Here is a 23,181-nt window from a genome sequence, read left to right as displayed (position 1 = left end):
TCACACACCCTAACCCTAACCCTAACCCTAACCCTAAGTTTGGAAACCTTGCACCTGCCACTGTGAGCTTGTTGGTGATGTAACAAGTGCATTTTGGTAAATGATGAACTATGTCAGCATTTGGAAGCTTAGAGAATCATTATTTTCTGAAGGGTAATACAGATGTTACAGAATCATATCCAGGCAAAGGATCCACTCAGGGTGCAAGAAAGATCAATGGATTTTAATGAAGGGGAGCACAAAAGTTCACAGAGAAGGTTTCAGGTTCCACAATGCAGCTAATCCTTTCTTTTTCTTTTGAAAAGTTTAAATCTCACAAGAAGCTACAAAACTACTACAGAGAGTCCCCTGTGGCATTCACCCAGTTTCCCACAACAAGAGCATCTAACACAGCGACAGTATCTGTCAAACCTGGCAGCAGACTCCGACACCAGTCTGCTGGCCCAGGTGCTCTTAGCAGGTGGTCTTCTGTTTTAAACACACTCATAACTTCTTTCTCCAACTAACCTTTAAGGAACTATCACCTGTTGAATTTTAGTGCAGTATCAAGGAGGGACATTCACAATGGTCAGGAAAGGATATTAAAAGACTCCTCCCTTTCCAACTACATACTTGTGTGACTACATCAAACAAACACAGACCACAAGACTGAATGCAGAATGCAACCGTCTTCAATTAAACCAGACATCAGATTTACCAAAGTGTAAAACAATGTCACTCTCCTTGCTAAATATTTTTGTTTTGGAAAATATAGTTATTTTTCTTAAAAATGCTGTATTAACATGACATGGGTTTATATCTTTATTTTCAAATGACTATGTATTTTTGAAATATCTTAATTTTAATTTTAAATGCCATAAATGTTGACAGATGTAACCCACATAAGCCCGCGCTCCTGGGGAATCCCTGTGGTTTCTAGGGTCTTAAAAGGCTCTAAGGTCTGTGTGGTGATCCTGGCAGCAGGCGAGCTTCCTGCACAGTTCCCAGTTCTGTGCAAAATGACCAACCTGGGAAGGTTTGTTTGTTTGTTTGTTTTAATTTGTTTGTTTTTTAGGGCCACGCCTGAAGCATATGGGAAGTTCCCAAGCTAGGGGTAGAATCAGAGTTACAGCTGCCGGCCTATGCAACAGTCACAGCAATGCAGGGTCCGAGCCGGGTCTATGAACTACACCACAGCTCACAGCAATGCTGGATCCTGGACCCACTGAGCGAGGCTAGGGATCGAACCCGCATCCTTGTGCATCCTAGGCAGATTTGTTTCCACTGCACGACAATGGCAACTTCCTGGAAATGATTTATTTTTTTCATTTAAACATACATATTTGGGTAACTTATCAAGAGAAAATTAAAAGTTCAGAAATTTCTGGAGTGACAGTCAACAGGGGAATACAATTCATATCCAAACTGTGTATTTAAAGTGACCTCTTCAAACTACTTACTACCTAAATTCAAGTACAGCAGTCAAAGAAACTGAAGCTATTCATCAACCATATAGAATTCACATCTTTTAAAAAATGACCTTCCATTTGAACAGATGTTTTCATTATGCAAATCGACGACGAAAACACAAGAGTTCAGTGCCTAAGAGCTCAGTCTAAGACTTTGGGTTGGTCTGGTCCATGGCTGTGAAGAACACACAGATAGCAGCGGTAATGAGTAGGTGCATTCCCTCATAGAGAAGTTTTGGAGAAAACACACTCCATATAAATAAATGATAACGCAAGGATGTCACCAAAATGATATATGCAGAAACTGGAAAAGAACAAATCAGTGCGTAGCAGAAGCAGGCATGACTCAGTGACGATCCGCTGTTGATAAAAAGGGAAACATGCATTAGTACATGCCACTTCTGGATCACATAAGGCACAGACATACACGCAATATTAATACTACGAAAATGACCATGGTAATTCCTGTTCCTGGGACTGGTCAGTCTGGTGGGCACCTTGGGGCCCAAGGAGATGAGAGCTGGGGCACCTCCACTCACTCTTGGGGTGACCACAATCTGCAAAACAGCTTTCAGAAATGCACCCCCAGTGTTTATTTAGCTATTTATTTAAAAACTGTACATGTCATAAAGTAGAAACAATGAAAAGAAAATCACATATGGATGAGATATGCACATTGTCCAGTGGGGAGTGTCTGGTCTGAAATAGGAATGACCCCTTTAGGCACTCTCATGTCCTGCCTTTTGTTCAAGCCTCCACCACACTGCTACATAAATTCAGCCTGTTCTTCAAAGCAGCTTCCTGAGACTGAGACCCTTTCAAGATGACACGTTTCACAGCCCAGGCATCTTTCCCTCCTTATCCACCCCCAGACCCTCAGAGGCCAGACTTTTCAGATTCCAGTCCTGGCGCTGCCCCTCATGCACCATGTGTCTCCAGGTGGCCTCTCTGTGGTTGTCCATGAAGCACATCAATGCTGCCCACTGCTCCTGGGGCAGGGGCTCTGTTGTGCACGCAAGGGTCCTCGACTTGCCCTAACTGGCTTCCCTTCAGGGGCCTGGGTGCCTTTCCTTCCTGTTGGGCTCTCCAGCTGCCCATCACCACCAGCAGGCAACTTGCTCTGCTTACTTCTCCTTTATGTTTCGTGCAGCCTCAACTGGCTGTGATTACTCCCAGCTGCCATCCAGACCCCCCCCGCCCCCTGCCCCGATGCCACTGTGCAACTGCTTCATTTTGCTTCTGCCCCTACCAGACCATGAGCTCCTGGAGCAAGTCTTTGTACCCACACTGCAGGTCCCACTTGGGACCTGTCCATCAAGCAGGGGCCCCCAGCGTCACCTCCTCCCCCTCCCCAGGACCACTGGCCAATACCCAGCAAAGGGCAGCCCTAGGGAAAGACTTGGTGGATGACTGGCCCCAGCTTGGGCGCTGCTGCCCTTCTCCTGGGGTATCAGGGTGTCCGTTCTCAGCCTGGAGCCTGCTGACTCCACTGCCCCCTTAACCAGGGGGTGAGGGAGGGGAGCTCAGGACACTGACTTCCTTGGGTTTCAGTTTCACCCACAGAGAACCTGACCCATTCAGAAGACCCTGATGGGTTCCTTCCACGGCAACACCCGGTGAGATACAGTTCCCACAACCTCAGCAGAAGACAAGCTGAAATTCAGGGGATGAATGAAGGCCCTGCGGCTTGGACCAGCTCAACTGTCCCTGTTGCCAAGCTCCGGGCCTGATGTCCCTGATGTAGAGGGTCGTGGGCCACCTAGAGCCTGATTTTTATTCCATTAGAAATGTTTTTTCTTTTTCTACCACTTTAATCTGGTTATAGTTTTCTTACTGTACTGGGAAAAAAACAGAAATGATAAGTGAAACAATGTTTCAAACCTCTAAAAACATAAGAGAATAACTTTTTCTAAAATAAAGGAAAAAAATAACTTAATTAGGGAAAACATCATACAACTTTCTCCAACTGATTAAACTGCTTTCAACTAAAAAAAAAAAAATGCTTTCAAAAACAAATACCATATGATATCACTTATAGCTGGAATTTAATATCCAGCACAAATGAACATCTCTTCAGAAAAGAAAATCATGGACTTGGAGAAAAAACTTGTGGCTGCCTGATGGGAGAGGGAGGGAGTGGGAGGGATCGGGAGCTTGGGCTTATCAGACACAACTTAGAATAGATTTACAAGGAGATCCTGCTGAGTAGCATTGAGAACTTTGTCTAGATACTCATGTTGCAACAGAACAAAGGGTGGGGGAAAAAATGTAAATGTAATGTACACATGTAAGGATAACTTGATCCCCTTGCTGTACAGTGGGGAAAAAAAAAAATGCTTTCATTTTTTTTTCTCCCCGGTACAAGTGTAGTACAAGCGTAATACATGAAAAGTGCCAGGCAGCACCAGGGAGGGTGCTCTTCGCAGAAGCCCAGTCTCTCGCTGTCTGGCTCTCATCACCCTGGTCTTTGCCTCAGCTGGTCTGGAGGTCGAGGGACGCAGGGCCTGCAGGCAGCTCTCCAAGGCAGAGGTGAGTGCACCTAACCGGCTCCCCGTCCCCAGGGTCTCCAGTGAGCAAAGGCACCTGCTGGTCAGTCTGGGCCTCTTGACCCAACCAAGCCCACTCAGAGGTGACCAGGAAGCTGCTGCTGAAGAACGTGCAGCTCAGTGGCAGTCTTATAGCTGACACTGGTTCACATGCACAATGAAAGCCTGCAAGGGTGTCTCAGGGCGTGCAGTGACCCTACGTCCCTCTGTACTGGCCAGATAATCGGAAATGACTGTAGGCTGAGGGGAGTCTGCCCATGATGTGTCCAGGAAGCCTGCTGCTGGGGAACGAGACCCCGCCATCTGGGAAGCCAAGTGTCAACCCTGGTGATCTGGAGAGCGGACAGCAGGCCCAGCCTCGTGGGCGCCAGAGGCCTGAGAGCAGAAGCTGCCCTGCATGGCTGGAGCCAGACTCACACTGACACTCACCTTCACCCGTCTGTCAAGGTGGAAGAGAAAGAATGGTGGGCTGTGGGCGTGAACTGGGGGCCGAGGGTGAGGCTGGACCCGTGGAGCTGAGAAGAGCCCCACGAAGGAGGTCAAGGAAGTGGGGGCCTTGTGTGCTGCCCTCTGTGGTGGGGCCTGGGCCAGTCCCAGGAGGTTCAGACATGGGCTCAGGAATTGCCAGTGAAGCTGTCCTTTAACTGGGGCAGGAAGTGAGCCCAGAGGGGGATGAGGACAGGAAGCTCGACCCTCCTGGGGCCTCCCTGACCTACCCAGCATGTGGATGCGGGTCCAGAGCCCAAGCGAGACAAGACACAGGCATGTGGGGGGAGTATGTCAGGAGTTCAGAGGTGCTGAGGGAGCCCCGACGGACAGTATACTCCTCACGACACCATTGCCAGCCTCGTGTGGGCCCACAACCCAGCGTGGTGACAGCACTGCCCTGCTTTTCAGACAGGGGAGATGGGGCCTGTGTGGGAGGCACGGAATCAGGCAGCCACACACCAGTCAGGCTGCCCTCTGCCGGGGGGGTCCGGGCACCCAAGTTATCGTGCGGAGAGAAACTGAAGGCCCTTTCCTCACGAAGCCCCCTTTCTGAGGGAAGCAGTAAACAGGGTAGGAAGCAGTGAGTGTGAGGCAGTGGGCATGCTGTGTGAAAAACAGGCATGGGAGGGAGGGACGGAGCATGCCGGGCTGGACAGAGTGGTGGGATGCCTGGTTAGGAGCCTCTGGGGCTGGTGACCGTCGGCCTCCATGGGGGACCGGCCTAGGTGACACCGAGTCACACCTCTAGGGCAGACCCTCAGGACTGTCCAGGCTCCTCTCTCCAGCAGGGATCCTGGAGATAAGAATCAGCACCTCTTTTCTTGCCCAACAGACCCCCAACCACAGCCAGGCCACCAGCAAGTAGAGGAAATGAGAAGGGACCTTCCTTCCTGTGCCTCTGGAGACACACCTTGTTAAGATCTGGAAGACCAGCAAGGCTGTCCGTGACACCCCCGCAAACAGATCTGTGCTCACAGCACCCCCACCCCAGCCCATGTGCTCTAGACCATTCATTCTTATTGAAGGAAAAGAAAACGGATGAAAAAGACCTTTGAGCCCTTGGGTTCACACACCCTCTCTCTGGAACAGGAGTGACTGTCAACCTGCCATCAGCTTAAAGACAAAGGAGCTTCACCTGCTGGTTTCTGAGCTCAGGAAGTTCACCAGGTGGCTGGCCCACAGGACAGGCCCGGTATATGTTGCAAACGCGGTCAGGAACATGGCTGGGATCTCCATGTAGGCGTCCAGGCCCACGAAGCCCGCTGAGATGTCCACGGTGGCGATGCTGTTGGAGTTTCCCTGGACACAGGGAGAAACAGTGATAGCACAGCTGGGCTCATAACTCGACCACTCAGTGACTCTGAGAGTGACAGTCACAGTTATGCGGACCCACAGGAGCTCCAAGTGTCCACCCACTCTTGGTCCCAGGGCTGACCCTGGGTGAGCTGTCCTTCCACCAGCCTGCCTCACTCCCACGCTGGAGGAGCAAGTGAAATATCTTTCACCTTTGAGAAACTACACAAATGGGTATCTGTTGATGAACTATGGAAAATCCCAAACCCGCCTATCTTTCCACTTCAGACAGACACGCCAACCTCCCTCCTCAGGGACCCTGTCCAAGGGCTGCACGTGCCCCTGGGGGGGGGGGGGTGGTGGTGAGGGTGGCAATGCCACACAGCTTGCTCAAGGGTAGATGCTGTTGTTAGGTAGTGGAGAGCACGCTGGCTGCCTAAGGTCTGGCTCATGTGTCAGACCTAAGATGCTGGCTGGGGAACAGGCCACCTTGTCCTGCCCAGGGAGGGAGGGGTTTTGAATCCAAGGGAGGGGCCTCCTGAAGTTTGGCTCCTCTCCACATTCAGTCTTTATTGATGCTAGTGGCTGTTCCTCAGACACTCATGATGTTCAAAGTGTGACAGCACAAGTGTCTGTTCCAGCCCAGGGAAGACCTAGCCCAGGAACTCTTTACCTGGTGGCCCTGGACACAGCTTGAGCTGGTGAACCCCACTGCCTACCCCCTTGGCTGTGTCACTCCAGACAGTCATGTTGAGACGCCCAAACATCTCAGAGCGGGGTGCTCACTCTTGTCCCTCAACAGCAACCTCTGCTGTGCATCTTCCCCCAACTCACTCTGCTGGGGCTCTCCCCCCACTGCACAATTCCCTCCCCGGAGCCGGAGGAGATACCAGAGCTGCCGAGAGGAGGGGGAGGGAAGAACAAGAGTCCCAAGTGCTACGTTGAGGGAAGGTGAGCTGAGGAGAGGAATGTGGGTCCGACACTGGGAGGTCACTGGAGGGCTCGTTGGAGCCAATTCAGCCATCACAGCGGGTCGGTCACGATCCTGTTACTGCGGCTAAGGCATGGACCAGAGCTTGGGGACTTCCTTGCATCAACTCATTAGATCCTCAATGGTCCTGACACGTGTGCAGGTGGGGAACTGAGGCAGAGAGAGACCCAGGGGCCTCGGGAGGCCAGTTGGGCTCCGTGCCCCAGGAGAAGGGGCAGCGAGCCTGCATGTCTCCTGCCAGGGAAGTCCTGCTTTGCTCCTGAGCTTGCATGACTGTGCGTGGCCATCTAATTTGCTGCAGGGACCACTGGTAAGGGCCGATCTGGGCTGCTTTTGCTTGCTGAGGGACCTCTAGCATGTATGACGCCCAAGGCTGCTGGATATGTGTGCTCTGGCTGCCTGTGGGCAGCACCTGAGATGTGCCAGCATCACATGCTGTTGTGGAAGCTACATGCTCCTCTCCCTTTGGAGTGTGGCCATGTGCTGCAGAGGAATGAACCAAGTGTCAGAGACATCCTAGCTCGAGGGTATTAACTCTGGTCAGTCTTCCTGACACGAAGGCCTCAGCACTGGGCCAGGGTGCTCGGCCAGTAGCCGCCTTCTCCATCTCGGTTCAGAGGGAGCCTACGGACACCTCCCTGATCCCAGTGCCCGCTGTGCTGCCAGTTGCACCCCTTCAGCTTGAGAACTGCATGGCACTGTGGAGCTACGGGCTGGATGCTTCACTGGACATGCCTACAGTCCAGCACAACACCTGGAGACCCTGGAGAAGGGAGATGGACGAGGCGACTGTTCATGGTGATGGCATTCCCATCCCCCACCAAGCCACTAGTGGTCAGAGACGAAGTGACCATCACTGGCTGACCTCCAGATGGGAGACAACCACCAGGAATAGGCCTACACGTGATGTCCAGTGAGGAGAGAAGACAGACTGATGGAGGCCACCTGAGCCCTAAAGTCCTTCCACAGCTGCATGTGAGCGGACTGGCTGACAGGAGCCCTGAGACGGGCGCACTGCTCCTCCCTGCCCCCTGCTCCCTCGGTGCCCATGCTCAATGGCTCCTTTATCTTTTTTCCGTTCCTGGTTGGCACTCTGGAATTCTCGGGCAAGCTCTGCATTTCCTCACATCCGCAACATCTGTGACCTTCTAAATTTCTTTTGACACGTATGAAAAGCCAGGTCCTCGGTGGTGAAACACCATGGGGCACACAAGGAATGGAAGCTGTGCCCTGGCATCCTGGTTGTCAGAGAGGGTGCCTTCCTGTGATGGGCAGCTTGGACTCCAGGGAGGCAAGGACCACTCACCAGGTCCGCCCAGACCCCAGCTGTGACACCTCTGCCAGGTCCTGATGAATGGGCAGGCACAAGAATGGGGGTCCTCGGGGGGAGGCCAAGGCTAGAGTGAGAGGGAGAGGGAGGGAAAGTGGGGTTTGAGGATCAGGGGAGGCACAAGTAGGGTATGGGTCAGGTCACATCCCTCCAGGACTTGCATATTTCTAGAACTTCACTCCCGCCCACTTCTGGGTCTCAGGGAACAGAAGGAAAAGCCATGTGACTGTGGTCAGGCAGGGAGCACCAGGAAACCAAGAGAGGAGAGACAGGAGACGAGGAAGAGGCCCCAGGCCAAGTGGTCTGGACACAGAACCAGACAAGCCTCTAGGGTCTAGACAGAGAAGGGAGGAGCCAGCGCAGACAAAGGAAGTACAGATCCTCACTGTGGAGACATTCGCTATGTTGCAAAGCTCCTTGGCCAGGAGTGTGGGAACCAAGGGGGAACTCTGGCAAGCTGTGCTCTGCCCACGGGTACAGCACAGGGGTGCAGGTCGAGAGCAGCAATACAGAAGGCTGGGGCGGAACTGGGTCCCTTGGAAGCCAGGAGCTGGATGCTTTGTCCACCTGTCTGGCTGCCATCCCAAGTACACTGGTGCACAGTGAGGTCTAGACCCGCCTCTGTGGGCCTTTCAACACTGGAGAGAAGATGTGCCAACCATGGGGCCCCAGGGGATTAATAACCAAGTAGGGAGACTCTTTAGTGCCCAGTGCTGACAGCCAGGGGGAGGGGATAAGAGCAGTTACCCCCCACTTCCCTTTTTTTTTTTTTTTTTCTTTTTAGGGCCACACTTGTGGCACATGGAAGTTCCCAGGCTAGGGATGGAATCAGAGCTGCAGCTGCCGGCCTACACCACAGCCACAGCAACGCAGGATCTGAGCCACATCTTCGACCAACACCACAGCTCACAGCAACACCGGTTTCTTAACCCACTGAGCGAGGCCAGAGATTGAACCCGCATCCACGGATCCTAGTTGAGTTTGTTAATTGCTGAGCCACAAAGGGAACTCCCCGACTCCTGATAAAGCAACGGAAACACGATGTGGTTTCCTAACTGCCTGTTGTAAGTGGATCAAGCACAGCAACTACACATCGCCACCAAGAATGTCTGTCTTAAATAACTAAATGTACGTTACCTTATACAAATACATGCAAGGTTTAAGCATAAGTCACCGTGCCATCCTGTCAGTTCTTTCACCAAACAGACGTCGTAAGTTCCCAGCTTACTGTTGCATTTTCTCAAATAAAATCTAAAAGCTAAATGACATAAAAAATTGATAGTCTTCTACCCACAATGATGAAAACCTACCTGAAAGTAGAAGAATGCTTGACCAAACCAGTAGTGCATCACGGTGACCTCAGCTGTGCTGTGCCTCAGGGGCCTCCAGACGAACTGAGTCATGATGGTCTGGACCAAAAGGCTGAGCACTAAGACAGGAAGGTTGTGTGGTCGTGAGAGCAGTGCAGCCAGGAGGACCAGTCCGCTATGCACCTCCCAGAGGCCCACGGTCCTGACTGTGGAGTCTGCAGCAAGGACCTGAGATTTAAGCAAGTCTTTGGTGCCCGTGAACAGAATGCCAAGGACAAAGACATAAACAAAACGAGCTTCAGTAATGCCCCTAAAGAAAGCAAAACAAATTAGATTCATTAGCACCACTTAGAAAAATTCAAATATATATTTTGCCATGAAAAGCAAGTGTCTACCGAGCTGTCTATATAAGCCTCAGGACTTGCCTGCCAGGCAAGCTCTGTGGAAGTGGGTGTCTGCCTCTGCACATCAGTTCCCAGGACACCCTGCCCCGAGGTCGGCAAGCCTGCTCTCTCTGTGTGCACTTCTCTGATGGAACCGGTTTAAGGAAAATCTTGCTCATCAGGCCCAAGGATCATGTGGGTACAGGACCAGAGCCATCACTCGCAGCATGCCAAAACACCATTCGCCAGCTCCGCATGGTTCATTTGGAAAACCACTGCAGTAGGATGAGGTCTGGCTCCGTCAGAGACTTCTGTAAATTCACAAACGCTAAGATACAATTGAGCATGTTCACAGCCAAGCAGATTTCAGCACATACTTGTGTGTGCACACACACACACGCACACACAATGGTGTGGCCCAAACTGTGGGGTCTGGAGAAAGGCAGGGCCAGGTTACTCTGGGCTCCCACTTACTAGCTCTGTTGTTGGGGCAAGTTAATTACAGCTTCTGATGCTCGGCTTCGTTATTCATAAAATGAAGAGCAATGGTACCCACACCTCACAACGCTATCCTGGGAATTAAACAAGAGAACACACGTAAAGTGTTTGGCACACAGCAGTTCCCTGGTGGCCGAGAGGTTGAGGATTCGGTATTGTCACTGCTGTGGCTCAAAATCAATCCCTGGCTCAGTAACTTGTGTAAACCTCATGTGTGGCCAAAAACAAACAAGAAGTTTTGGATTAAGTATTTTAGGACAGTCATCTGCAAAGGATAAATTTTACAACACTATACCAAAGAATTTCATCTTATAAAACACAAAGATTCCCAAAACATATTTTAGATCAATTTCAGAAGTCAAACATTTTATACTCACCAGGAAAGCTGATCATTTAAAGTAATGCTAAGTAAACAGAATTTTAAATGAAATAACCATCCCAACAATGTACTCGTGTTGAAAAATGGAGTTTTCCTATACCATATATTCTTAGGAAAAGGTGGATTTTTTTTCTTTTTATGATCACACCTGCAGCATACGGAGGTTCCCAGGCTGGGGTCGGGTCGGAGCTGCAGCTGCCAGCCTATGCCACAGTCACAACAATGCCGGATCCAAGCTGCATCTGTGACCTATGCTGCTGCCTGTGGCAATACCAGATCTTTAACCCACTGAGCAAGGCCAGGGATTGAATCCGCATCCTCATGGACACTATGTCAGGTTTCTAAACTGCTGAGCCACAACAGGAGCTCTTTTATGAATTAAAAATTAAAAAAATTTTTTTTTTAGTATGACCCATTTAGTCTCAACACTGGAGCACCATCTACTTGCATGCCTGGCAGTGTGGAAACACCAGAGACTGGCATGAGGACTGCATGGGACCAAGGAGCTGAGGTCAAGTGCAACTCAGCTAAGCCGAGCTGACCCACAAGAGTTAAAGAGGGAGAAATCAGCAATGTCCAAGTATAACCAGAGAAGTTTCAAAAAAGAAGAGGGGCTGAGCTCTGTATCATGGAATATGCCAGGGCAGGCAGGATAGTGCGCAGGAGGGAGAGGGCCACTGGGTGCCTTTAATGGGGCTACCTCTTTTGTGTGGCCACACCAGTCTGCTGTGCCTGCACATCCAGAACCACTGAAACTTGGCCTTCCAGTCCAGGCAGGTCTGGGCTTCAGAGTGGAGAAGAAGGTCAGGAGTTAAATGCAGAGGATTCTGGTTGTGTCTGATGGACAGCAGCAGGTGTGTGTGTGTGTACGTGTGTGTGTGGGGCTTCTGAGAGGAGAGAAGCAGCTTTTTAGGGAGATCTAGAATTCGGGAGGCTCTAGAATCAGGGCAAATCTAGAACCAGGAGGGGTCTAGAATCAGGATGGACCTGGAACCAGGATGGATCTAGAATCAGGATAGATGGGAGCAGAGAACAGAAGCATTTTATAGGAAGAATGTGAACCAAACAGTGCAGATGAATGAAGGGGTATACTGGCCTCTCTTTTGGACACCAACAGGGTATGTGCAGTTGTATCCATGAAAGGTAGGGAAGTGATCCAAGTCTTGAAGTAAGTGATGCTGAACTCAGGTGTATCCATGAGGGAAGAGGAATTTACTTATGTATCACGCTTTGAGATTTAAACAAACAGCCCTGTGCTGAACCTTTGCATGACATCCAGCCCTGACATGTGCCCAGAGTCTCAGACTCTGAAGTGAACAGCCTTCAAAGTGCCTCCCCACCTGTCCTCCTTGCCGCAAGTGAAGGTCTGCCACTTTGCTGTCACCTCAGCCAGGTCCTGGTATCACCTTGACTTTCTACACCAGCTGACAGACGCTGTTTCCAGGTGTGCCCCTTGTGCCTCTTGGCCACCCACACAACCTGGCCATAAGCCTCTGAATTCACCTGGATCTTTTAAAGAGGATGACATGTGCTTCTCTTTCTCTGATTAGAAAACATTAAGAGAAGAGTTAATACCTACCCTCTCAAATTACTCCAAAAAACTGCAGAGGAAGGAATGCTTCCAAACTCATACTATGAGGTCAGCATCATCCTGATTCCAAAACCAGGCAAATGCAACACATACACAAAAAATCACAGGCCAAAATTAGTGATGAACATAGATAACAAATCCTCAAGAAAATATTAGCAAACCAAGTTCAACAATACATTAAAAGGATCATACACAGTGTTGAAGTGGGATTTATTCTGGGAATGCAAGGATGGTTCAGTATCTGCAAATCAATCAAAATGAAAGGGCACATTAACAAATTAAGAATAAAAGCCATATGATCATCTCAATAGATACGGAAAAAAGAGACAAAATTCAACATCCATTTATGATAAAAACTCTCCAGAAAGTGAGTATAGAGGAAATATACCTCAGTATAATAAAGGCCAGATATCTCAACATGCTAAGGTCATAGCTAACATCATACCTAATGGTGAAAAGCTGAAAAGATCAAGACAAGGATGTCCACTTGTATTCAACAGAGTATTAGCAGTTCTAGCCACAGCAATCAGATAAGTAAAAGAAAGAAACCAACAAAAACCATCCAAGTTGGAAGAAGTAACACTGCCACTGTTTGCAGATGCCATGATGCTATAAGTAGAAAATCCTAAAGTCTCTACCAAAGCACTACTAGAGCTCATCAATGCATTCAGTAAAGGTGCAGGACACAAAATTAGCATACAGAAATCTGTTGCATTTTTATACACTAACATCAAACTATCATAAAGAGAAAATAAGAAAACCATCCCACTGACAACTGTGCCAGAAAGAATAAAGTACCTAAGAATAAATCTAGCTAAGGAAGTAAAAAGTATAGGACACTGATGAAAGAAACTGAAGACAACACAAACCAAAGGAGACAATCACTGTGTTCCTGGACTGGAAGAAACAGTACTGTTAAAATGATTATGCTACCCAAGGCAACCCACCCAAGAGTCAATGCAGTCCCTATCAAAATACGAATGGCATTTTCTTTCCACAGAGCTAGAACAAACAACTCTAAAATTTGTAGGAAAACACAAAAAACTTCAAATAGCCAGAAGAATCTTGAAAAAGAACAAAGCTGGAAGTACACAGTCCCTGCCTTTAAACCATACTACAAAACTACAGTATTCAAAGCAGTATGGTACACACACGCACACATGCACACGTGCGCGCACACACACACACAGCAATGGAACAGGAGAGAATGCCCAGTTGAACCCATACTTAAATGGGCAATTCACGTACAACAAAGGAGGCAAAAATACACAATGAGTGAAAGATTGCCTCTTCAATAAATGGTGTTGGGAAAACTAGGCAGCTATATGCAAAAGGATCAAACTAGATGACTCTACGGATGAGCTGGATAATCAACCCACTGTATCACAGTGGGAACTCCCACTAGTACTTCTTGACAGAGCAAAACTGAATCCTTTAAATTCTTTCTTTTTTAAAAAAAAGAACCCCTTACTATTTAATTATTTTTGGCTGCACATGTAGCCTGCAGAAATTCTTAGACCAGAGATTGAACCCAAGCCGTAGTAGTGACCCAAACCACTACACTGATGCTGGATCCTTAACCTGCTGTACCACCAGGGAATTCCCTAAAAGAATCCCTTGTTAAAAACAAACCCTCAGTGACCTTATATCCAAGTTACCTGTCTCTTCTACCAAAAAACAAGATTAACAGAATTGGTTCACTGAGGTTTTGCCAGATAGTAACTTGACTAAATCACAATTCACAAAAATCAAACTCCAATGTTTTCAAGGCTGCACTGCATTTTTTTTTTTTTTTTTTTTCCTTTTTGGTGGCTCCAAGGCACAAAGAGTTCCTGGGCCAGGTATCAGATCCAAGCTGCATTCAAGATCTATGATGCAGCTGTGGCAATGCCAGATCCTTAAGTCACTGTGCTGGGCTGGGGATCGAACCTGTGTCCCAGCACTGCAGAAATGCTGCTAATCCTGTTGCACCACAGCGAGAACTCCGCCTGGAAAATTTTTTTTTTAAAATTATGTAAAACATTAGAACCAACCTAAAACCAAACGCTCATATTTGCCATGTCTTGTTTCAAAGTCAGTACACTTACTTTGAAATGTCTTTGTTATCTTGTTGCCACGGGAACAGCACATTGCCAAGGGCCACCCTGTAGCAATAGACGCCCAGCAGGCCAAACGCCATGGCTACTTTTGATGCCACAGAGCACCTTCTTTGAACCAACACAAAAGTCATGACGAGGGAAAGTGCGGCCAGAGCAGAGAGTTCAGCTTTATGATCAGGGCTGAAATTAAACATAAAAATTACTAATGCATATAACCAGGGATGTTATGGATCTACAGCGAGTGCCTTTCTAAGAACTGTACTAAAAGTACCAGGTTTTCCCGAAAAGCAAAAAAGAAAATTGTAGGTTATTTAAACTCAAACAGAAGTTCCTAAAAATGGAACAAATAAAGGGCTGTTAGCCCACACCGTCATCGCTCCTTCACAAGTGGTCCCCACCATCAGCTGTGCACTGGCCAGGGCAGCGAGAGGTTTCACACTGCCCACCAGCTCCCCTGGGGCCTCTTTCTGGGGCAGCCTTGATTTCCCAAGCACAGGTGAAGACGTTCTGGGCAAAATGCATAGTTGCTGGTGTGAACCCCACTCCCGGGCACCATCCCCTTCCATTCACTTGCCAGTGCAGAGGGACTCCCTCAGGAGTGTCTGTCCCTCCCAGGTGGGAAGACTTGGCGGAGAGCCCGGGCACACAGCTGTGACAGGCAGAGTCTGCCCCTCTCTCTGCCTGGCCCTTGCCTACCACCCCTTGCTACCTCGGTGAGCTCTGCACTGGGAAGACAGGGCTCTTCCCTGTTCTATTCACTGCAGCTCACACTCATGAAGCCCAGACACTAAAGAGCTGTTAAGTGGATGAGTGACTGTTCAGCCAAGGTGCACACACATGGAAAAACTACATGGAAAGACGCAGAGCAAAGGAAGCCCAGTGTCAAGGAGAGGGCCCTGGGACGGCAGGTGGTGATGGGGGCCACACTGGAGCCTCCGTTGTTGCTCTGTGAGCTGTATGCTCTATGCAAATCCTGGACTGTTAACTGTTCCAATGGAGAAGAGAGCATAGAGGAGATGATTTTGGGTGCCTTGAGAAGGCTTTGCCCTGGAGGAGGAATCAGCCGACACCGCAGCCTCCTTACACATTGACGGGGAGATCCCTTGATGGAAAGGAGGGGTGTGCCCTTGATGGAAAGGGGCTGGGGTCCAGTGTGCCAGAGGAGGGTCATAGCCACATCCTGGTCAGAGAGACAGAGCTGGTGGGGACACCTCTGCATGCACGTTTGTGCATCTGGGGGTGCAATCAGCAGATCCTCCTTCAGAGTTTCAATTTCCCAGGAAAACAAGAAGTGAGGTCACTGTGCTGGCCCAGTGGTCTCATCCTCACACACTCTGGCTCTGGCTGTGACACTGGGCCAGGTGAATCAGCTCCCCTCTGCTTCCATGCCCTGAGCAGGGATGGGCCAAAGTCCTCTCTTTAGGGTTGCTGTGAAAATGAAATGAGTGGACCCACAGCAGGCGCCCCAAAAATGCTACCTGTGGTTACTGTGGTTGCCAAAGGTTTGCTAACATACTTAATACTTGGGAAAAACTTACCACAAGAATGATTTTTTCCAAAGGAATAAACACTTTACAGCCTTTGATGTCTAATTCTAGCTATCTTCCCAAAGGACTGCGCCAGTGTGTGGTCCCAGACCCTCCAGTGCCCAACAAGACAGGGCTTTAGCTCCTCCTCTAGTTTCTCTACCTCATTAGATAGAACACCGTGCACTGTCATTTAACTGAAGTTCCCAATGACTAGCAGGAGTGAATTCCCCCTTTATTTAGGAATGTGTGTTACCTTCCTGAGACCCCCTTCCTACTGATGGCTCTTACAGAAAGAAGTTCTTCCCAGCAACCTGACAGCAATCTTTGTCACTCTTGGAAATACTTTTCGTTTCACTGTTTTCTTACTCTAGTTTTCTAAACCTTCACTGAGTAAAATTTATGATGTAGCCAAATCTTGGTCTTTCCTTTCCCAGTTTCTTCTCCTTACTTTTTTTTGGCCTTTTTAGGGTTGCACCTGTGGCATACGGAAGTTTCCAGGCTAGGAGTCATATCTGATCTGCAGCTGCCAGCCTACACCACAGCCACAGCAACACCAGATCCGAGCTGCCATCTGTGGTCTACACCACAGCTCACGGCAATGCTGGACCCTTAACCCACTGAGTGAGGCAGGGATCGAACCTGTGTCCTCATGGATACTAGCCAGATTCATTTTCGCTGAGCCATCATGGGAACTCTACAGTGATCATTTTAAAACTTACAGGTTTTCCAACATGAACATACAGTGACTCCCCAGCAAAAAACCAAACTATCAGGCTAGCCTTGAAAAAATTCACTCTCAATATCAATTCATGGGTTACTCTTCTATTTCTTCAGATCTCAAATACCACTTCTAACCTGAATATGAAAAATAGGCCTGTGGAGGGTCTGGCCAGAGGCCATGGCTCACGCTCTCACCTGGTGAGCCAGTGCCCCAGGTCCGGCCGGTGGGCCCACTGCACGCCTGTCTGGTTCAGGGACCGCAGCAGCCGGCAGCAGGTCAGAATCACCCATGGGCTCGCCAGCACCATCCACCTCTCATGGTCTCTGAGCACTTCCAGGGGAGAGGGCCCTGTGGACACTTTGTCGATCTCCAGCGTGTCCCAGTCCGTGCCCCTGCCCCGTGGGGCCTGGGTGGCCCGGTCAAACTCCTCTTCTGCGTGCAGACAACGCTTAGGCGCACCACTGTCTTCCAGAAAGCAGTTTCTGTACATCTCGTGGCACAGAGCTAGACACAGTGTGTTAACAAGGAAGTACCATGTCTGGTGCTCCTCTTCGATGAAACTGCTTGCACCCAGACTCAACACGTGGCCCAGGGTCCCCAGTAAAATAAGAAGATCTAACTCCGACCACCTGGAGCTGGAATGAGCCGGATTCTATTAAAGAAAAAAAAAAAAAAAGGAAAACAGATTTTGTAGGGAAAAGGGTAAAAACCTGAAAAAGGCATCTACCCTGCTGTATGAACTTGAGGCTTTTGCCTACAGAGCGTAACCTGCTGCTCCTTATGCCCAGACTGCCCCACCCTGCTTGGCGGGATTGCCTGTCCTCCTGGTGCACCACCGGAGGGATGTGGAAACAGCAGGGCAGTCCTCGCCCTAGACTGCAAGTCTTAAGCTGAGTGACAACGAGACAACATGTCTCAGCCCAAAGAGTCCTGGTGGTACTGGACAGAGCTCCAGTAGTCAGAGAGCTTACCAGCCAGTGCCTGAGCTCACCTCTCCGTGCACCCTCGTCCTTGCCCCTCAGAGCCAGTTCCTGCTACTTGAAAGCAAAGAACACCAAGGATATATTCCACCAAGCTAGATATATAATTTTTCTGAATTTTCCAGAAATCCAGAGAGTTTCCACTATAATGGTCCATTTTATTAAAAAGACAAAGTTGGCACTGCAGTACTAGCCCTTAAACATACTAACTTAAGGCATTAAAAGTAAAGACAAGGATTCATGGCTGTCATCCAATAACTACTGGATTAACTGTGTGCTGCTAGTATACAACAGAGAGATTCTGTGAACCTGCCCAGGCCCTGGAGAATCCAGCAGCTCTAGGGAAGCCCATGCTCCAGCAGGGAAAGGACGTGAGGTCAATGACAACCCGTGAGTCCCTCAGCCACGGGCACGGGGAGGGTGGGGCATGCCTGTGGCCTCTGTGACAGGAGCTGCAATGGGGGCCCTGGAGTCACTGCCCTGGGTTCCTTGGGCTTTGGGCATTGGACCACCTGGGTGCTGCCCTGCCACCATGGCCAGCTAAAGAAGGAAGGTGTCAGAGGCCAAAGGCTATAAGAATGCTAAGGGTAAATCTCAGTCTAGGAAAGAAAACTGCATTTTATGAGGCAGAATGAGGATGGGGTCTGAGTCTCCTCTTGACCTCCCGTCAGCCAGCTGCCCGCTCTACTGTGCCAGCAGCTCTGTACAGTCCCCTGAACGGTCCCCGGACCCTGTCTTTCCAAGAAGGGAGGCACCAGACCTGACAGCACGAGTCTAAAGTCAGGATGCTCAGAGGTCTGGGAGACCCAATGCTGTGAACATGACCTGATGGCCCCTTTCTTCAGCTCCTGCCGGCACTGTGCCCACCACACACCAGGGGTTCAACCAACATCTCATCAACTGAAATAAGAGGAAGACAGTGCTGTGTTTTCAGGAAGCAGCCTTACCTTACTCGGAAGCTTTCCACTGGCCAACACCTTGGTGACAGCAGATATGACTGCACAGAGCAGGGCAGAAATCAGCACCATGACTCCTCCTGCTGTCAGCCACGAGAGGCTGCACAGATAGCACGAGCTGTCCACGGAGGTGCACACGATGACATGGAGTGCCGAAAGGACCAGGAGCACCAGGTAAAAGAGCAAAGAAAACATAGGCGACAGCAAGGGGACTTCCAGCTCAGCCTCGCTGCTCAGCGCATGGGGGACACTGAGCAGGAGCAGGGCAAGAACCTGCAACGGGAAGACAACATCACTGTCCTCAACCTCTGGGCTGGGGGGCGCCTATGCAGGAAGAGCCCCTCTCTCGACCTCACACCAGCCATTCAAATGTCAGAAACAGAAAAGAAAGCAAGCCCGAGAAACACCATTTCTGATGAACTGCCAAGAACGTGTGCCCGAGTGACATGGGGTGGAACCATGGGACACAGATACTGTCCATCCATTAAACTCAGTTTAGCGGCGGAGCCATGACTCTGCACAAGGACCCGTACCTCTAGGACTACAACCGTCCCCACCACCATGGAGTAGACGTCGTACTGGGCCGTTTGTCTGCTCAGGGACAGGCTCAGCGTCCTCAGCGCATCCAAGTACTGCCTGCGAACCTTGGTTCCCAGGTTGAAAAGGACTTCTGAGTTATTTTCTTCCAAGTACAGTCTGATCCAGTTCCCATGCAACCTTTCTGACACTTTAAATTGCTCAAATCCGGGCTCTGACAAGAAAAAAAGGTGACATATGCATATCATGGACACGCATGCACATATACGATCTCGAAGTATTCAGTCATTCCTGGCATGTGGGAGAGCTTGGCACCTGTGATGACAAACTCCCCGGGAGGGGAAAGGGCCAGGAGCAACGTGGTCAATAAAACCGCAGCAGGCGACAATGCTGGCCCATCCCTGACGGCCAGCCAGCTGTGGCCCTCAGCGCTCACTGCACAACTTGGACAGAAGCATCTACCTGCCACTCGGCCCCTCTTCTCTGCCTCCCCCTCGCCTCCTCTCACCCCTCGCCTGGTCTACTCCTCCTCCTCGATGTGCAATATTAAAACACTCCCGAAATGTACTGCATTGAAAGGGCCTCAGTTTTAGAAAATCTTTCCAACCCTCCTGCCCTATGTGAGGACTGGGCAGGCAGTGGCCAGACGCATGCTCTGCTGCTTCCACTTCCCAGAGGCAGGCTGGTCCCTCTGGCCTTTCACGATCTGCTCACCTCTCACCTGCTTCCCCTCTCTGGGAAGGGACTGCGGTCTTGAGGCCCTCCTGCCACAACCTGAGCTGGGTCTCCAATGCATAAAGCTGGCAAAGCTGGGCTATGCAACAGCTCGTGGACAGAGGCCAGCCCTGGTTACATGCTGCCCACAGTCAGGGGGCTGCCTTCCTTCCTTTCAGGGTTGGACCAGACTCGCCTGTGACTCAACTGGCTGACAGAGCAAGAACTTCCTTTCTGAGAATCCCTGGTACTTAACGTGCTTTTCCAACTTCCAGCAGAGCCATTCCTAATGGTCTGGGCCATGCCTTTTAGGGCCTCCCCAACTCCACCAGCAGTGCACCCACTCAGTCTTCCCCAGTCACAGCCTGCATCCTTGTGGCACAACTTGAGAGTGGATCCTAATGTCTGCAGCCACCATTGCTGCTGCAACCAGCTGACCTGGACCAAATGCTAATAGTGGGCACGACCCTCAGCCCCTCAAGGGGTCCTCTCCCCAGGAGCTGTGGGACTGGGATGATTATCGCACCCATTCCACAGAGTGGGCAACTCCGACCCCAGACGTGGGCTGGCCGCTGAGAGCTGGGGGCTGAGTCTGGATCCAAGCTGGTAGCCATACTTGCTTTACTGCATCACCCCAAAGTCACAGACATTGGTGCACCTGTGCCTGACCCCTCCAACTAGAGTCACAGAGATGTGGAGGCACCTGTGTCTGCATCCAAACAAAAAGGTACTGAGCACTGACTCCACGCTATGTGCAAACAGATATAGGTCCTGCCCCTGTGGGCTTGTGATACAGCAGGGTTCCCACACATGCATATACTCACCAATTGTGAGAAGAGCTGTGGAGGAAAAGTGGAGGGACTAAGGAGAGATTTCTGCTAAGGGACAGGGAACTGACTTAAGACGGGTTGGATGTGGAGGTCAAGGGAGCTTTGACACTAAAGCTAAAATGTAAAGGATGCCCAGGAACTCCACCAAGGGAACAGATAGAAGAGCGTCCAGTCAACAAAACAGCACTTGCAGAAGTCCTGAGGAGAGAAAAGCCTGTCCCACTATGACTGCAAGACCGTGAGATGAGTGAGTTTCATCAGACTGGGCTGGTATCACAGCAGGCTTTGAAACCTATTTCACGTCAGACGTGTGCCCAGCTTCGTTTCTGGAAACGCCATCACCGAAGGTACAGACCATGGGCATCCTAGGCGTGTGAGGCCCGAGGGTGCTTCTTCATTCCAGGGACTGGCCTCTGTTCAATTTCCAGGCTCATCGCAGCCTCATCCACTTTGGTGCTCAATTTCCCCTACACCACTATTCCTGAAATAAGCAAATGGCCCTATTTTCTGGTTTTTGTTTTTTTAATTTGTTGGTATAGGAGAAAGGACACACACTACCAGGAAGTCTGAAGAAGGTACCAAGCTCCTAAGCTGTTCGTCTCGGGTTTAGACTGAAATGTGCACTGAGCCTGGGCCTCACCTTGACAGAGCTGCTCACCAGGCCATCTCACATTCTAAGAACAGAAGTCTCCCAAGTCCTCCTGCCATTCAGGACACCTGGTTCCCAACCACTCCCTGCGCGCAGGGTGTGTCTTCCACAAGCAACTCAAAGTCGCTTTACACCTTGATGCAAACTCATGGGTAGGCTTTCGCGCCATTTGGGAGAACCCACTGCAAGTAGGAAAACCTGCCACCATCCCATCCAACACTCCTTTAAAACAGGAGGTGACCTCTGCATTTCCAAACAAGGCCCAGCCACAGGGTCAAACACTAGCCTTTAGGTACCGGATGTGTCAGGGTAAACTGACTGGAAGGATGGTCCTGGGGAGCTGTGCCTCCTGTTCTGTGTCATTCCTACCAGGACAGAAGCACCCCCTAATTTCTCTCAGCTTAAAAACAAGACCCCATACTTTGTCCTGGCCCCTCACCCACGTCAGACGACAGCCCACTTCCCTGCCCCGGTCAGAGACTCCAGGTCTGCTGCCTCCAGGGCCTTGCCTGCACCTAGGCCAGCCAGCCTTTCTCCCAGCGCTCCACGTGCACCACTTTGTTAGCAAAGTCACTGAGCCCCTCACCTGCCAAATGAATGGTCAAGTCTCAACTCACTGTAGTTTTTACCCTGAGCGGTATTCAGCGCATCTGCTCACTCCCTCTTTCCTGAAATTCTTTCTTGGCTTCTTGACACCAGTTCCGCCCCCGCCCCCGCAACACATACACAAGCACTCTGCCTTGCAAACCTGCTCTTCCCCACCTCAGTAATGGTCACTGTACCCTTTCACTGTTAAGCTGAAAAGCCCAAGTTGTTCCTCATGCCTGTGGTAGGCTTTACCTCACATCTTGCACTGCAACAAATCCTGCTTGCAGTAACTTCAACTTATATGCAGAATTCAACCATGTGTCCTGGATTCCCTGCCTAGGTCCTCACTCCTTCCCCTCCCACGTGAGTTCTGCACCAGCCTCCTGACTTTCCTACAGCACAATGCAGAGCCCTCCACACAGGTGCCTGAGAGAATCTCTGAAAATGCAAGTGGAAGGTTTCAGGCTCCACACGGAACCCACAGTAGCGCCCCACTTACTCAGAATGGAAGTGAGAACCCCTTCAATGCCTAGAAGGCCCCCACCCCTCAGGGCACATCTCCTGCTGCCTTCCCCCAGTTCACTCCGATCCAGCCACTTTGGGCCCTGTTCACGCCCGACGGTGCAGGTACTTGCCCACAAGACCCTGTGGCTGCTACAACGCTCCCTCCCTCACATTCATTCCTGCCTTCGTCCACTTGCACCCCACCCGTCCCAGTTTAGCTGTTTCCTAAGGCACTCATCACCACCTCGCATCTACCGCCACTTCCTTCTTCCTCCGGATGATGAGCTCCATGGGGGCAGAGCTCTTCTACTGCTGTGTCCCTAGTGCTTTCCACAGCCCCCGGCCAAACAGGAACTTAGTGAACAAATTCACCTGCTGAAGGAATACATTTATGAAAGAATTTGATTTAGATGGTGGCATCTGTGGGTGCTGCTAGTGGTAACATCAGGGTTTTAATAAAAAGGAACACGCAAAGACTGCTGCAGTCCATACCATGGCAACATCAGGAAGACCCCAGGCACAGTGGAAACATACAGTGTAACAGATCTCAGCAACAAGTCACTGGCTTACCTTTTTTATAGGACGGGACATTCTCCTGCAACAGTTTGCTAAGCTGTACTGTATTTAAATGTAAAAATCTCAGTTGTTCCCTCATTGGTTTTCCTTCTACAACTGGGAATAAAAGACTGCCTATGCTGCTCTTTGGAATCGGCAGACCAAGCCCAACTGACAGTGTTGCGGCCAAATCCGTCTGTTGAACGTGCTTTGGAGGTCTGATGTCACCTAGAAAAAAGAAGGCAGTTTAGATGACAGGCT

The 23,181-nt window shown here is 50.1% G+C and overlaps 1 protein-coding gene across 1 annotated transcript; it reads right to left on the bottom strand.

Moving 5' to 3' along the window:
- On the bottom strand, nucleotides 203-23,181 carry PIGG (phosphatidylinositol glycan anchor biosynthesis class G). The gene is made up of 8 exons (XM_021100810.1): nucleotides 22,936-23,181; nucleotides 19,077-19,294; nucleotides 18,535-18,816; nucleotides 16,802-17,259; nucleotides 14,346-14,537; nucleotides 9,408-9,717; nucleotides 5,619-5,782; nucleotides 203-1,808 (listed from the first exon to the last, which is right to left on the bottom strand). Exons 1-8 carry the CDS (start codon nucleotides 23,018-23,020, stop codon nucleotides 1,595-1,597), a joined length of 1,923 nt encoding a protein of 640 aa, XP_020956469.1. The 5' UTR covers nucleotides 23,021-23,181; the 3' UTR covers nucleotides 203-1,594.

The sequence above is a fragment of the Sus scrofa genome, chromosome 8 (genome assembly GCF_000003025.6).
Source record: "Sus scrofa isolate TJ Tabasco breed Duroc chromosome 8, Sscrofa11.1, whole genome shotgun sequence".
NCBI lineage: Eukaryota > Metazoa > Chordata > Mammalia > Artiodactyla > Suidae > Sus > Sus scrofa.
The sequence above is the reverse complement of the archived record's forward strand: the minus strand, read 5'-3'. Positions and strand labels throughout refer to the sequence as shown.

Bases quoted from the DNA above. Each gene is read 5' to 3' on its own strand.
- PIGG (XM_021100810.1), bottom strand. From the start codon at position 23,020: ATGAGGGAACAACTGAGATTTTTACATTTAAATACAGTACAGCTTAGC. The intron at 19,295-22,935 runs GTAAGCCAGTGA...TTTTCTTGTCAG, and splicing joins TGTCCCGTCCTATAAAAAAG to AGCCCGGATTTGAGCAATTT. The intron at 1,809-5,618 runs GTGAAGCTCCTT...TTTTATCAACAG, and splicing joins CTGAGCTCAGAAACCAGCAG to CGGATCGTCACTGAGTCATG.